Consider the following 17157-nt stretch of genomic DNA (forward strand, 5'->3'; position numbering starts at 1 on the left):
GTCAGCAAATTCTTTTAATTTTACAACCATATTGATTTTTTTTGAAGTAGAAAAGAAATTACTAAACAAAAGAAACGTTCCTTACATCTAAATGAGGTTTTATACAAGGACTAACTAATCATACGTACATTCATATTTATAGTCCTGTTAAGCACATCCTGAAACATTGGTTTTAATTAAGTTTTCATTTTTATTGAAATGGCTCTATTCTGCTAGCGGCCATGGGGTATAAAAATCTGAAAGGGACAGAAAAGGATAGGCGATTAAGTCTGGAACCATTTCAATAATAATTTCTTGTTCCACTTTTAGGCCCAGTCTTTGCAAAAGACAGTCTCATCATTTTTTTTGTTAGCTATAAATAGCTGAATTTGGACAAGCTTTCCCCTCCTTCTTTTAAAGCATCACCAATTAGAAAGTGACTAATCAGTACAACCACATTCTAGTCCTGTGCAACACTTTGGATCTTGAGTTGTGATTTCACTGGAACCACTGTTAGTCTACTGATGTTTGGTAGTCTGCATCAGTGGAACAGGATGAAAAGGTAGAAAGAACTTTGTTGAATTTTATTAGCAAAATTCTGCTGATGTCCAACACACAGCAGAAGTCTTGTCATGAAGGATTTTCAGGAAACCGAGAGGAATAAAATTTTTTTAATCAGATGCTCAATGGATGACAACAACTATATCCTCCTGAAACCAGTGGAAGACGTACAATTCATCCAAAGTGTTCCCAGTGAAAGTTTCTTAGTCCCCATTGTTAAACAGTCTCATTAATATTGGTGGAACAGTTTCACTGTGTTAGTGCTTCCAGTTACACACAAAACCCATAGGATCAATTTCCAAACTGATTTCTACTGGACACAAATCAGTTTCAGAATAGCTTCTTCAAACAGATCTGAAAGCTAAAAAACACTTGATATGATCATGATTTCTTGCAATCTTTGCCATTATAAAAAACCAGATTGTAGTATTGTGTATTCTTATGTGCTTTCCATTCCAGAACCTGTAAATACTCAATGCTTATGGGGAATACGGGAATATGAGAAAGATCATGAGTCAGAAGTTCAGCTATGTACATCAGCAAATTTTAAGGCACAAATTTAATGTAATGTCATTACAGAGAATTACAAGTTTTAAAAAGTATGCCAGCATTCCAGACCGGGAAATAATTTCATCAGGTTAATCATCACATTTATTTTACAAAACTGAATTGATTTTTGGAATCCAGCCATGGCAAAGTCTACGAACTTTGACTGTGAGCACAAGCAGCTGAAGCATTCATTTTCTAATCTCCATTGAGCTCTTGTGGGCTTTTATAGTGCACATCTTACACAAAACCACTAGCTGAGGTTGTATCTTCTCCATGTGGCATTTCTTTGTGCAATGGATTCTTTAAAACTTCCCCAAAGAGACTTGAGTTCTGGTTGAACTGACCACATTTTGGGCTTTGATTTTGCCTGGCCTCTGCACACTGAAGAAAGGATGCAAGACAGTGAATGTCTACCTTGATAATCTGAAATATATTCTTCTGCTTTACGAATAATAGCACAGATGCTGATCTAATCGCAATACTTGGAACTTCTGTCTTGGGGAGACTGTCAGAACTATCTGATTATACATTGTTATAATTTAACTTTCAGAATTTCTTCTTCCTACATGATCACACAATGCATATTACCTGACAGCTATACTCATCCTACTTTTAGAGTGATTCTAGAATGAGGCCTAGGCTAGCTGTAAATGCTAAAGATAGAAAAACAAGTCTTTACTAATAACAAATGGATTTATACTGTGGAAGAGGAAGGAAAGGAAAGCGCTTAAGCAGGAAGAGGCACTGACAGAACAAGCAGCCAAATCACTAATTCTACTTTTCTGCTTGAAATTCTTCCATGGGGCCTGAGTGGAGGCAGAGGTGTCTCCTACTCAGCAAAAACTCTGTAGAATGTGGAGAGATGGTGCTAAAAGAAGACTTGCTGCAACATCATTTCTACACTTGCCCTGTGCCTGAACTGAGGATTGCACTTGCCTGTTTCAAAGAAAAACATTTTGAAACTTGCGAAGGAAAATCTTCATCTAAGAATTAGAGCTTTTCAGTTTTTGGCACAGAATGTGATTTTGTGAGCCTTTTCATTTGGAAGGACTGTTATTACTGAAACATTGCAGACACTGCACTTTAAGATACTTTCTTAAAGCTATACATTTGATAAAATATTTTTAGTAACAGTTCATGATATACCTCTTGCTCACTAACAGGGACAGAATAAAATGTACTTCTTAAAAGAGGTCTAGATGGGTTGCCATATCCATCCAATTATGAGGGCTACACTTGGGGATCTAGCAATTATGTAGGAATAAAACCAGCTCTTTTTTCTAACAGGCTATCAGCTATTGAATTGCAAGTAGATACCCAATATAACTCAAAAAGCTTAAACTGGCTGAGGAACTGTATGCTATAAAATACATATATACTACAGCAGTTCAAAGAATTTTAAACCAAATCAAAGACGAAACTCACATCTATGAGCCTAATCCAAAACCCCACTGTAGCTAATGAACAATACTTTTCTCTCTTCAATACAACTATCTTTCAGCCAGATTTCTCTATGAATCTTGTTTTACACCCCAGGACACGAAATGCTTCCACACTAGAACTTACCAGGGGAATGGTGTTTGTGCAGGGGTGTTAGAAGCTCCCTTCCTCCCCTCTACTTCTGTCTTGAGTGCATGGTTGTGTGTGGATGTGCATGTCTGTGTCCTGCTTCAAATGAAAGGAAAGCTACACTCACTCTCCCTCTCTGCCAACCCTTCTCTTATTCATGCAAATACAACGAAGAAACAACATGTGTTTTTGTTTGATCCGTAGGTGACTCCCTCAGAAAAAAATAAATAGGACGACACCACCTCATGTAACTTCAACAAGATAAATAACAAACCTAACTTTATGTGAAAGTGATCTCACAATTACAGTACCGGGCACATCATTCTCACAGAGTGTATGGTTAAGTTTGAAAAATAGTTACAAATTCAATAATTTTAGTAATTTTAATAATTTTAACTTGCTGGGGTTTGGAACTTCAGTTTTCTTAATTTCTTAAAATGACTTCTGTGGCATTTTTTATGGTGATCATTGTCTCAATTTTCTAACATCCTATTTGAAAACAGTAAATAGCTGCAATTCATTCCCCCTTCTAAAAACTTGCAGTTCATGTGCATGCTGTGCGACCTCGAAACTGTGATATTCTGCTGACAGAGCAAAAGCCTACTTAGTTATGGATACATTTATTGAGAAGTCAATGTTTGGCAAACCCAGAGATATGTCCCTTCTGATTCTCTAAGTATCACCTGGAAGGCTACTTTACCCTAGAAATATCTTTTTGAAGCACGTCAACTCAGCACAGTGTCCTGGAGCTGGTTTAGTGATGGCACTTACGTTTTGATAAGGCTCCAGCACCTTCTCTGAACATCACATCCTACAGATTTATGGTATTTTGCACAGATACCCACAGAGTAGTCCTGACACACACCTACGAGGGCACAGCTAGAAAAGGGACATAGCAATAGCGCCTGCTACTGCCACCGCTCTCATATATTCAGTTTGACTTTGAGGACTTTTCAAACCATCTCCTACAAGCCTGGCACCATGGGTTGAACGACTTGAAACTGGGAAGTTAAATTGCTGATGATACATGCAGTTTATCCATGAAATTAATTGCTCTAGTCAGTAACACCACAATTACAACTGTTTTTCACAAAACTAAACTAACCATCTGACATATGTATTTTACCAGACTATCACAATTTTTTGGCTGATAACTATTCCTTGTTGCTGGATTTTGTTGGAGTCAGTTTCTAACCTCTGAATCTGTATTACGCTTTTCTTGTGTAAGATACTATTTTGGTAATTGCAAGGGCAACCGGCTATAATCAGATCACCGTTTTCTCAGCTTTCCTTCTACAACACTTAAATGTATAGTATCCATACGGCTTGTATTTGCACTATTGCATCCTAATATGCTAGACAGCAGGTCTGACTTAAAGCTTGCAGATACTTCGCCGTGGTGTGACATTGTGTTTGTGTAAGGTTACATGACATCCCCATTGCAATTGCTCCTACAAAGAAATATTATTTGAAAATTATTTCAGTCATTTTAGTTGACTTTCAGATCTGCAGGACTACTTGACACAGTGTTGTTAAAAACCTACACACAGAATAATAAGGGTCTGTGCAACATTCAATTTGAGAACCTTGGATGAATAACAGAAGTAGTATGAAAAACCTGTTTACTTAAACACAACAAATTTCGTGAAATAACAGTTCCCCAGAATAATGACTGAAGCATTTTCAAATATTGAATAAGAATATCCATAAGGAGAAAAAACGTGCTTCTCCTTAAGCCTCTGGAGGATATTATTTGTGAGGGCCTTGCATTTTGGTAACATCGCTGAGCACAGTCTTTGTCAGAGCAGTCCAACACAGTAGCTTGCTGTCTGCCTCATATGCTTCTTCAAAGCAGCTGAATATCTTCGACTGGCCTGGCCATACACAAACTGGCATCCCTCAAGCTCCTTCTCTGCCCTTTTTTGAATCTGTGCTCTCAGAGCTTCCTAAACTTGATTTTGTCTCCCTGAAAGGGTTTTCCTTCTGAGAAGAAAAGGGAGATGAAAAATGATTTGTTTCACCCATATTCCTATCATGAATAGAGTGCATGAATAGAGTACATAGAAAATGCATGACACAGCCTTTCCAAACAGACTGGCATAGGCAAGATACAAATTTCTTCCTTGATAGGTGAGACAGATGGGAGACTTTCACACACACTCCCTCACATATGGATACATTCTCTCTGCTTATCTATAAGTAATCTCATTTAAAGCCTCTACCTCCCATGCACTGCATTACTAGTCCATGAATAACATACTCCATGTGGCCTCATGGGCAGCCCTCATGGACTGACTGCACTTCCCAAGATGCTCCTATTTCCTTGGCTTTTCCTAGAAAAGCTGTAGAAAGGTTGAGACAGGCCGTGATGTTAGAGCAGCAAATGATATCTTGGAAGCCAACCACTGTACTGGCTTAGAGCCCCAGATCTGTCTTGCCCTTTCCTTCTTGCTTCTGCACAGACTGGCAGCATTTTGGGCTATTGCTGTGTTGGAGCAAGAGAGGAATGGAAGGAGCAAAAGGACAGATGTGTTCCGCCAGGGACTGGATTGATTGCATGTACTGGAAATCAATGGGGAGGTAGAAGCATCTTAGAGGAGGACTGAGTGATGCAATGGGGTTGAGTAATGCTTCCAGCTGAAAACAGTGTTCACTGGGGAGAGCAGATTGATGGGAGAACACTGAATTACTAATAATGTGGTCTTCATGCACTGAGGAGCAGGGGGAAGGCTTCAGAGAATGAAGTCCCCAAAATGGGTCTGACTTATGAGGCTGCCAAACTTCAACCATCTGGTTAGTCTTGACCACTGTTACTTTTCCATACTAGACACTGTAAAAACCCTTTGCTATCAAAATGGAAAAGCATTCCTTAGAACATGAACCAGAGAGTTTGTACAGGGTTAACGATTCATTGAAAACTAAGATTAAGTAGAAATCTTAAACAACTACCATTTGTATGAAAGAAAGTCCAGTGGTCTCGACTACAATGATTTATTTTCAACAATTTTTCATGTTAACCAACTGTAACCTTACAACACAGCTCACCAATAATACACATAACAGAAACATTGCTCTCAGAAAATTTTAGTCACATCTTGAGAAATAGTAATCATACTTCTTGACTGCCAGACTAAATGTAACAATTACCGATCAGTGACAGTTTTATCCTCTTAGAATATACTTAACAATATCTGCCCAGATTACTAGTCAGATTACTCAATATAAACCCTCTAAGGATGATCTTAGTGAATATCTTGTATTGAGACAAAACCAAAATACTAAGGAACTTTTTTATTATTTTGCTAATCCAAATTGAAGTCATTCATTTTGGTTACAGCATAAGATTTACTGGGAGCAATAATATCATCAAATATTTTTATGTTCTTTAATATTATTTGTATTATTTACCAGGAAATCTGTCTCACTTTGTAGATAATTCCAGGTTTCCATTCAGTAGTCAGTATCTTATCACAAGACAGATTAATTCAATATGAAAGAATGAAGAGAAGAAAAATGTCTCCAGATAGGGAAAGAATAATGTATGTGTATCCATAAGCATGTATATTATAGGCAGAATTATTTTGTTGTTTCATGAAGTTGTATTTGTGGACTGCACAAATTCAAACTTAATGAAAGGTTTGTTTTGTTTGGTTTAGTATATAATTTAAGTTGACAAAGCTATAATGCCTAATTAGCTTTTCTCAGTGCAGTCTATAATGAAAAGAAAGGATGTTTCAAGAAGCTGTTTCTTGAAACAAATGTATGAACTACATTCATAGAAGTGAAAAGAATGTAATTGTCCAGTATGCATTTATCATCTTGACTACGAAAGCACAGAATACGGAAATATGACTTAGCAATCCAAACACTCAAATAGGTGCATAATAGAAAACCTCTTAAAGAAACTATGTTTAATTTCTGTGTGGAAGAGGCCACTATCTATCTCATAAGGAAGCTTCCTCTACTTCCAGGGAACAAAATATTGCCCAATTAAGAATCCTACACAAACCCGTGTTTAACACAATCTTCTATAAACATTACATATGCACATGAATTAGTAGTCTGTAGCAACTCTGAACAATTAATTTGAATAAAAGCTTTTAAACCTTTTTTACTACCTTGCTGAATCAACAAAGCACTGTGATTGCTAACACAATTCTGAGCATGTGCAGTTTTATTTTTTTTATTAAGGAAAGCTACAGAGAACTTGTGGAAATACACACTAAAATAAGATTATTTAGTTTGCAAAGTCAAACATGGCAAACATAGGGAATGACAAATTTACAATTCTCCATATTATTTTATTTCTTCCCCATGTTGGTAAGCGCTTTGTATTATTTCAGAGAAAAGTCTTGTGTCAAAGACACATTATTGCACCAATGCAGACTGATCATTGTGTACACGTACAATGAATGTCTAGCCAGGGACACCACAGAAATGGATTCCAGTCTGCTACTTGCATATTCAAACATTTAGCTTGTATATATTCTGTCACCCTGCCTGCAATCAATATTCAACTGCACAATCCACTGCTATCACCACCCTCCCCCATTTTGACAGTCTACCTTTGAATACCAGTTTTGTCTTCTCTGGTCACAGAGACCTCAGCAGCTCTTTTTCTGCTTTCCAGTAATCTTGAGGTTTGTTCATTGTCATTCTCTTTTCCCGTAGAGCTAAAAGTTCACATGAAGAACTCTATGTCTTGCTCATCGTAATTACCCCCCATCCTCTATTAGGAAAGATTTGAGGACAACTAATATTGTAATAATTTGTCAAGAGAGAGTATTCAGGTCTTGCCTCTATTAACCAAACTGCATGCACAGTTCAGAGATATCCTGGTGATCCTATTCTAACTACTATGCCTGATTCCCCACATGATGTCACTGCAGAAGTCATTGTAATGAGGAGATAGTGATTTTAGGACTTAAATGGAATAATAAAAAACCAGTCTCCTCATACTGTACTTCCCCCTCTGCTTCCTCTAATACCCAACCTTAAAAGTAACTACTGTTCTATGTTGTCCTGTTTATTTATCACTAGCTACTGCTACTGGCTTGTTGTCAGTCTCATCCATGATCTTTACTTGGCTTAATCTATTTTTCTTGTTACATCTGCCAACCCTCTCAGGGGGTCATATATTTTGTCTCTCCTAAACCACCCAAATTATCAACATATCAGAAAAAGCATAAACCAGATTTTTTTCAGTCCATGGTTGTAACTTCATAAAAACAATAGTAACTACAGAGCATTGGAGGTAGTTGTCTCTCTGCCACAGCCTCACAGGAGGTGCAGGCACTAAACTCCTTGTGGAGTAACTTTCTTTTATAACCCACAAACACATCTGCACCATTCCAGTAATTCCACCAGGATTTCAGATAATTCATTGCTTTCTAAAAGGCTTCTTGAAAATATGCTTTCTTAAATCTGTAAGAAAGGGTGTTTTGATTTGCATTGTATCAGGATGCTTTATAATACAGACAGTAACAGTGTTATGTAAACGGGTCTCTGGACAAAGTAGCCACCTAATAGAGCTGGAAATGACCAAATCAGAGACCTTTTTTAACAGAGACACCACCACCACCACCACCCCAGCACTGTAAAATAGAGTAAAAAGCACTTCAATGAATTCCTAATAATGGACTAGACAAAAGCAAATACCAAATGGACATTTTTGAGCTAAATGAGCTGGTTTTGGAAGAATTATATTGTAAGAACATTCCAAAGGCAGCCAGAATCCTCAGGAGCAACCAACAACCAGTTGCTGATGATGCTTCCAAGGAATGATTTGCAGCAGGAGGTGATAAGCTAAATCAAAATCTTTGCTAATTAGTTGCATTAGAGAGCTGAAAACATTTCCAAATGAGAGACACAAAGCAGCCCCATGATAACAGTTATAAAGAAGTGGATAGTGCCTTCATCCCCACCACAATCATTCTGCCTTTGCTACATTTACAGGTGTTTTCTAATTTTACAAAGAAAACCTGAAAATAAATATGGCATTTACGGAACAAGTCCAGCATGTATCTAAGATTTTTTGTTTTATCAACCACTTCAAACCATGAATCTCATATCAAGTTATTTGCAATAATTAAAATACAGTGCATTGTATTGCACTATCTTGACTAAACAGGTGTGTCGCTAAGAAATGTCCTGAATAAATGGATTTGGGCATACCAGTAGCTGCGTAAGACATACTAATGGGGATGTTTCATTTAGGACGTATCAGAAATGAGGCTGCTCACATCATACTCCTTAAACAACAATAAATGAAATCCATATACCCCATATTATCATGCATAACATTGTCAATACTTTAACTCCCTCTATTTTTCCTATTTATTAGAGAAAAAAACCCATCTACTTTTACTGGTGCCTAACATGTGCTATCTAAATAATGTCTCTACAGAATGTAGACTGTTGCCGAGGGCTATTTTATTTCACTACTTAAAGCTAAAAATACAAGCATTTATGTCACCCTCTAGGTTTTGAAATCCTCATTAAGCATACCCTTTAGTATGAGAATCATGCATGGAAAAAACCATAACTTTTCACTTTATCTTCTTTTTAAACTTTTTGGTAGGATTTTTTACTGTGAATGTTATTTGAAAGAAAATATGGATTTATAAAATTTTAGACTGCGAGAAGTCAAAACATCTCTCACAAGAATACTTAAGTACTTCTAAGAGTATTTTTTTCTTCTCCTTGTCTGGTATGTAAATTCAAAATCTCCCTATCATGTCACTCGGCTTTTAACTCTTTTTTTTCCATTCTTCCAGACTTTTTATGTAATTGTTTTCTTTTTTTTTTTTCCATGGTTCTTAACTACTCTCCTTTCCAGTCCTTCAGACAAGGATATACTTCAGACAAGGGTAAAAAAAATCAATTACGTTCTAGACTGAGCTTTTTGCTGACTTAACCAAATGACACTGTCATCACGGCTTGCCCACTGGGTACCTATCTGAGTAGTTTTTTATTCATCTGCTTTACTTTTTTGCCCACCCAGAGGCAATAAGACAGAATCTTCCTCTGCATGTCCCGCAATGGTGACAAGGAGCTGTTTGAGCCCAGCCTCGTCTCTAGCTCAAACTTTTCAATCATATTATTCTTTCCAGCTAGCTTTCCTAGTTCCTTCTTCCATGCTAGCATTAGTCAAATTATTCACTTCATCTCTAAATTCTGTAATGTCACTAATATATATGATGCATAGAAACAGGAATACTACTTCTAATATTAAATAATGGGACTCCCTTTCTTATCACCATAGTAGAAAAGTATGATTTTATTTATAATTTTAATTTCTGAGATGATTCCTAAATGTTTAGCACACTCTATGAGGTTACTAGTTTTCTTAACTGCCTTCAGTGAAGAACTTTGTCAAAAGCCTTTTGAAAGTCTAAATAAATTATATTAAGCATTTCTTCCTCATCCATTATTTTCATGACATGTTCAAAGACTTCTAACGTATCAGAGAAGGCTTTATTTCAGCAAAGCTACCCTGGCTGCTTCTAGCAAAATTTAATCTAGAGTTTTGCTCATGATTCTATTATTGATGATGGATTCAATCCATTTAGCTAATACTGAACTCAGACTTACAGACAAGTAGGGTAATTCCAGTTTTTTTTAAAAAAGCAACAAAACCAAAACAATAGTCAAATTTTAACATTCAGTTATTCAATAGGCAATTAAGTGCTAGTAAAATTTGCATCAGCTGAGCCCATTCAGTTCCTTATAAACCTTTTCTGCAGCCAGTCAGCCCTTTGATTTTGCCTTTTGAGTCCTTTAATTTCTGCTATTATTTCCTTTAATTGCCTCAGTTTAATATATTAAAATACCTCTTTTTAACTACTTCAACATTATAGATATTTCACTGCATTTTCTGTAGCAGGATCCATGTTAATAAATCTTTCAACTTCTCTGCAACAATTCCTTCTGAATCTACTCTTTGAAAAACAGTAAGCTGGCAGATACTTAATTGAGGTTTTCTGCTTTTTTCTTTCCAGTTTCTTTCACTTTCAGCCTTAAGTTCTTCAGACAAATTCAATTCGTATTCTGTTTTAACAGTTACAATTTACCTGGCAGAAACTCCATTTGGAGTCAAAAAACACTTGCCCCTCACAATTTTTCCCACTGAGTTTTAGAATTTTTTTTCTAAACAATCTGAGGCTGACTAACCACTTGAAATTCTACTCATGTGTTAATTCAAAGAATTGCTGTAACTAATATCAAGGTCACAATAGGACACTCACATATTTATTTACATTAATTACAAGGACTGAGAATGGGACGTCTAAATATTATCACATATAAAAAAATTTTGCAACTCAGTTATAAATAATATAATAGATATAATAAAAGAAACAGTATGATTAAATTAAATTTTAAATTATATTTTTACACTAACTATTTTTATTAGGAATTGTTCAGTCAGATATATCTTTTGTGATGTTTAATGTTTTGTTAGACCAAGTTTCATATTTTTTCAACCATATATTCTGTTCATATTTATTTCTGTCATGGACAATTAGAATACTCATTTTTTCATGTTCTATAAAAGGTTTATTAACAATAGTTTGATTTTATTATTTTCCTACCAGAATAAAATGATCCTAATGTTTCCTTTCTTCCAGAAGGCTCTGGCAGACTTTCCCCAGTCTGGGTAGGGTTTGTCCTGAAGCATCATATCAGTGACCTACAGAGAAAGAAGAAATAATACATAATTAAACTGGTGTCACAAAAGGAAGTACTAACATGGACTTTATGAACACTTCTTTCTATGTATGACACACCTGCTTCAGTTCTGATTATTTTAATACTTAGACAGTAGAAAAACAGTATCTCTAGTGTTATTTGCAATCAAGATAAAAGTATATTGGCCTACATACGCTGCCCCTAGAAGTGCACACCGCTCCTGGAGAAACAAAGAAACCCTTGGAAATCCAAAGACAAGAAGTAGAACTAGTCTAAAAGTTACAGCAACCTACAGTGTATAATCTACATTCCCTTAAGGCTATGAAGTTTTCTTCTGGTCCAGCGTGGAAGAGAGGAGAAACTTCCTTGAGAGCAGCATCGGCAGAATTTCCACTTTTGAAATCAGAACTGCAGCCAGGGAGTGCGAGCCTGTGACTTAAGCACTATATGCCGTTTATAATCCCCTCTCACTTCCTGGTATCAGTAAGAAAAACACACTTGAGACCAGAGACATGGAAATCCCTTAAAACTTGCACAAAATTTTAGAAGTATGAAATATTTATTCTCATTTTCGTAATTCTTATCTAAGGAGACCATCTGTTTCTCTGTCCTGAGACTAATATGCACGCACTACTTCTGGGTGGAACACAGAAGTATTAAAAACACCTTTCAGCTAAATGAGGGAGGTGAAAACCCCTCAGGCTCTTGCACCCTCGGGAGGCTGTTTTCATACCCACTTACTTAAGATAATTGTACTAAATTGCACCAAAATTTACATTATGCTAAGCTCATCAATTCTGTTGTGCAAAAGATCCAGAAGAGTGGAAAACTTACCCATATGGAAAGATTAAGAAATAATTGAACAGATAAGGGAAATTGGGGTGATCACCTGCTTCAAAATACAGATAAGTAAGCCAAATTCCTAGTATCTATCAGTATCAGTACACAGTGGAAAATTACTTACTGTTTTGATTAGTCTGAAAATAACTCTCAATAAGATTTCAGAAGGAAATAACTTCAAGTTGAAGTCAAGATCTCCTGGTTTTATATTCCACTACATCAATTTTGGTATACAGAGGGTTTAAAATAGAGTTCACAGTCTAGAATGTGAGCTACCATTTTCAATCAGTAGTATTAACAGTGCTTATCAAAAAGAATACATTGCCTATGATTAAATTAAAACTACACATAAATGACAGTCAACTTCTAATTATGGATCCAAGTCCATTTGAGATTAAGCGTGCTCAACATATTAGCCTGAATGGATGGGTCCAAAGCATAAGTTAAATGAATAGATAAAACACATTCTAGGTTTTTGTTATGCCATTAAGCCTAGTCTGAAGAAATAACAGTTTATATCCCAAAACACCATCTTTACTAATTGTTTTCTGCAAGTAAATCTTTCCTCAGAGTAGCATGCTATGATACTTTTTTAGAAGATATATTTAGATGCTATCTGAATAAATATTTCATTAAATGCCTAATACTGTGCAAGACCTCTGTAAAGATTTAATCCAACACTTTGGTAATATCTTTTTCTCTTAGGAATAGTCTACATCGTAATGAATATCTGCAAATAAGAAAAGCTATTTTGAGAGCTTTTACGCAATTTTCAAAATATTTTCTTCATACACTTTCTGGGAAATATTATACTGGGTAGAATGGTGTAATCTGCTGCTCTATGACCAATTATTAGAGTAGCATGCTTTATAAGAATGACATTCAAGAAGGAGACATTTTCTGAGGAAAATGGCAAGACAAGACAGGAAATTCTTTTTCTGATACCAGACAGTTGGTCTTTCATCTCTCAGCTTTGGCATTTATTTAAAGTCATATCACCAGATCAATGTCAGGTCAGTTGCAGCTAAATTGGCTCGAGCAGAGACAGTCATTAAAGGGATGCATTCCATAAAGAGAAATCCAATTATTTTTTGCATTAGAGAAATCAAATTCATTTTCTGGTTTGGTCAAGGACAATCACTGTGGAAAATGGCTCACAGGAGAAAAGCACTCAAGACCATATTAGTGCAAATAAGTTTTAGACAGCAACAACAAAAACTCACTGCTACTGTTAGAATGATGTTTTCAGAAAAAGAAAAAATATAAACTATAATTTAATTTGCACTACATAGTATAAAGAGATGTGTGCTTGTGTATTTTTCCCTCTCTCTTTGTATTTAAATTAGTGGACAGAAAAGCTTCTCTCTTTTTTACAGGACTATATTTGAAAACACTGTGTATGCTCAGGAATAAAAAATAATAGATCACTTCAGTAATTCTTTGCATGCATGCATCCTACATAATCAAGACAAAACAGGGAAGCTACTTACAAAGTAATTAAGTAATGTATTTTTTTCTTTAACTGAGAGACGTGATATACTTTAATCAATTAATTACACTGCTTCAATTCAGAAAGGAATGGCCTCTTCATATAATGATTGTATACTCTTTCATTTTATTTAGTGTCTCATGAGAGAAATGGTTACACTTTATTAAAGAGCACAACCCAAACTGCATAATACACATATTGTCTGACTTTTTAAGTAACACACATGCCACAGCTAAATATTTTCATAAAAAATTAGTATGCCTTGTATATGTAACAGACTATTAAATTTCACTTTGCTAAATAAAAAATATTACTTTATTGACTATTCATATTATTTATTTCACATTAACTATGAAAATAACTATAATGCTTTCAAAACAGAATGTTGCAATCATTAAATTAATAGCAAAATGCTACAATTCAGAATTTTTATTAGAGGGACCAGAGGGAATGGCCTCAAGATGCACCAGGGGAGGTTTAGATTAGACATTAGGAAAAAATTCTTCACTGAAAGGGTTATCGGGCACTGGCAGAGGCTGCCCAGGGAGGTAGTTGAATCACCGTCTCTGGAGGTATTTAAAAGACATGTAGATAAAGTGCTTTAGTAGTGGACAGGTACAGCTGGACTCGATGATCTCAAAGGTCTTTTCCAACCTAGCGATTCTATGATTCTATAGAAAATGGAACTGTTCCTTTTGATCTGATATGCTACAATAATTTGAAAAATTATGCCATATCATACAGACAAAAGAATTCAGGTTTCCAAGTATGTTCAGAGCAAGTAACTTACACAAACAAGCACAAGAAGCAAACTCAACCCCCCCCCCCCCAACAAAACAGTAAGATCCCCAGGATACCTGAAGTATACTAAGTGGAACAGTAAGACACTTTAAGGATCATTTTACGCCTTACATTTAGTTGCTCTTTGAAGATATTGCTCAGGATGCTCTTCTCCTAGACATTCATGTCAAACAATGCTACTTTATAAATCACAGGATTCTTCCCAGCAGAGGCAATGTCTGCTGTGGGAGTTTCAGGTAAAGCTAAGAGCCTACCCTATTAATAAGATAATTGTAAGTGAAGTTATCTTTAAAAAAAAAAAAGACCTAATACTTTGGTCATGCCTTCCAAGTATCTTCCAAATTTTTCACTAGTATGAACACAAACCAATCATTCCTGGAAAACTTATGTGGTATGGGCTGCTGGCCAAGCTGTTTTCATCTGCCAAAGTGCATCTTAGAAACCTAGAAGTACAAAAGTACATCAAACGGTTTCATAATAGCACATCTCTACATAAGAAAGTGCAGAAACTGTATCTTGAAAGAGAAATTGACTCTGGACAAGCTCTCTAGGACACAATGCATCCCATGCTGTAACATCCATTAGCTAGAGACCAGCCCTCAGTGGAGGGTTTTCGCTGCTTGATTCACATTTCAATAAATGATCGAAACAGGGTCAGAGCAGCCCTCTAAAATTAAACGGAATGTAGCAGAAGCCAATAAAAGCCTGGAAACACAAACCGAATGGTGGATTTTTTTTTTTAGTGCTTTGATACAGCAATGAACAGTAAGAGGTCTTATGGACAGTAGGACTCCAACACCTCACATCAGTAAAGAAGTTGTTCATACGCAGCTACTCATCCAGGAGGACAAGACAACCAAGGTGCTATTGCTGGGAAATGGCACAGCTTGAATAACTCTGCATTTGGCAAAACACATGTTTCTATCTCTGTCAAATACATGAGTCAAGTATTGTGTTACTTTTTTCTATTTTTATAATTTTTACAATTTCAAAATATTTTAAATCATAAAGCTTCCCATAAGTAGCACTAAGTTAATCTAATTTGAAGCTCAGCCTGAAACTGAGTGAAACTCAACACTTTTCCACTTTCCCCAAACTCTTTATACAAGAAACATTTTTTTTCAGTCCTGCAACCGAGAAATTTAATTGATGAATAAATACCATAAATTCTAAAAGTGTTCTGTAACTGTGACTATGGCTATGGATGTCATAGTGATGGGACAGGTCCGAGGGCAGCTTCCCAGGGCAGGTGCATGCACCTTGCTTGCTTTTGTGCAGCAAAACATTCCTCATCAAAAGAACGCATTGATACCTTTTGCAAAGACAACACTGCTTATGTGTTTCTGAGAAGTATGAGTTTTTTTCTTAGAGATTGGGGCTAAATCAGGTTAAAGTAATTATGTTTCTGTAAGTCAGAGTGTGATGTCAATGAGAGCTAATGCATACAGCTGAGTGCATAGACTCTCTGCTTTGCTCTTATGTGCTTTTAGGTAAAAGCTATATATTTAGGTAAAAGCATCCCACTAACTACACATCAATTCTTTATCATATCTCAGTCTTAAAGTACTATATCACATCACGGTAATCATATATCAAACCTGGGAAACATTTAGTATGCAGTTATAAAAGCTTCTAGCCGTCATATTTTGTCTTCATCTTCTTTGAGATATTTAAAAACTGCAGAGTTGTCCACTCGATGTACAAAAGTAACCTATATAGAAAATGTTTTAATGCTTCTTCCATTTGGATATCAGGGAGAAACTAGTCTTCTGCAGACTACAACACTTCTATGGCTTACACAATGATAATATGAAATGACTCTCCTAATGATGAAATTATTCTGGCAGTTGAGCAAAGGTGTTGAAAAGTTTGTTACACACCCTTCAGAAATAACTGTTAATTTATTTTAATCCACTCCACTCTATTTTGGAATATACAAAAAGTGTAAATGTTTGAAAACAAATGTAACAAATATTTGTGCTTAGGCTTACTGATCTATAAGGGGGATGATATTTTTCAAGCTAAATATAAATAGTCAGCAGTAAATATGCTACTAGATTTTAAAGTAGTTTTGTCTGTTTATTTCATTTTCAAACATTCCTAACATAGTTTCATTCATACCCCAAAAAAAATCAAGGTTGCGCTACGTTATTTCTCCTTCTATTTAATGGTAAGCAGCTTTTTTTACACCTGCATTTTCAAAGAACAGCAATCACAGACACAAAACATGGCCCCTTCAATCTACTCTTTAATTGTTTTCTCATTTTAATTTGAGCCAGTATATTGTTCTTTTCTTACCAACACGAGTTGCTTTAACAATATATGAATGGATAACAATAGATAAATCCTGAAAAACAACATTAATTTGCTGTTACAATTCAGTGATCAAGTGAATGATAAGTAATACTATAGTTCAATTCTGTTGCTTCAGCAACAGCCCCCGGTATTATTTTGTCCATTTGCACATCTCCCACCAATAAAATATTTCCAGAGTGCTGCTGTTGGGAGCTATTATTCTCTCAATCCTCAACATTTGCATACATGCACCATTTTACATCTGAATTTCCACTAAAACCATTTATAGAACTTCTTTTGTACAAACACTGAAAGAGCTTATATTAACTATTCCATCTTTACCAGTCCATGCAAATTTATTTCAACATCAAGGAAGAGAAAGTTGC

At 35.7% G+C, this 17157-nt stretch overlaps 1 protein-coding gene across 2 annotated transcripts in view; it reads right to left on the reverse strand.

Annotated features, from left to right (window-relative positions):
• Positions 1–17157, reverse strand: part of TMEM117 (transmembrane protein 117) — a 232981-nt gene that overhangs the window by 90809 nt on the left and 125015 nt on the right. For both annotated transcript variants that reach the window (XR_008448091.1, XM_054055837.1), the window contains one exon: positions 11250–11347. Coding sequence is in view for 1 of the 2 variants with exons in the window: in XM_054055837.1 (XP_053911812.1) it covers positions 11250–11347 (98 nt within the window). In the remaining variant the exon portion in view is untranslated. The remainder of the gene's footprint in view (positions 1–11249; positions 11348–17157) is intronic.

Source organism: Cuculus canorus, chromosome 1 (genome assembly GCF_017976375.1).
Source record: "Cuculus canorus isolate bCucCan1 chromosome 1, bCucCan1.pri, whole genome shotgun sequence".
NCBI classification, from domain to species: Eukaryota; Metazoa; Chordata; class Aves; order Cuculiformes; family Cuculidae; genus Cuculus; species Cuculus canorus.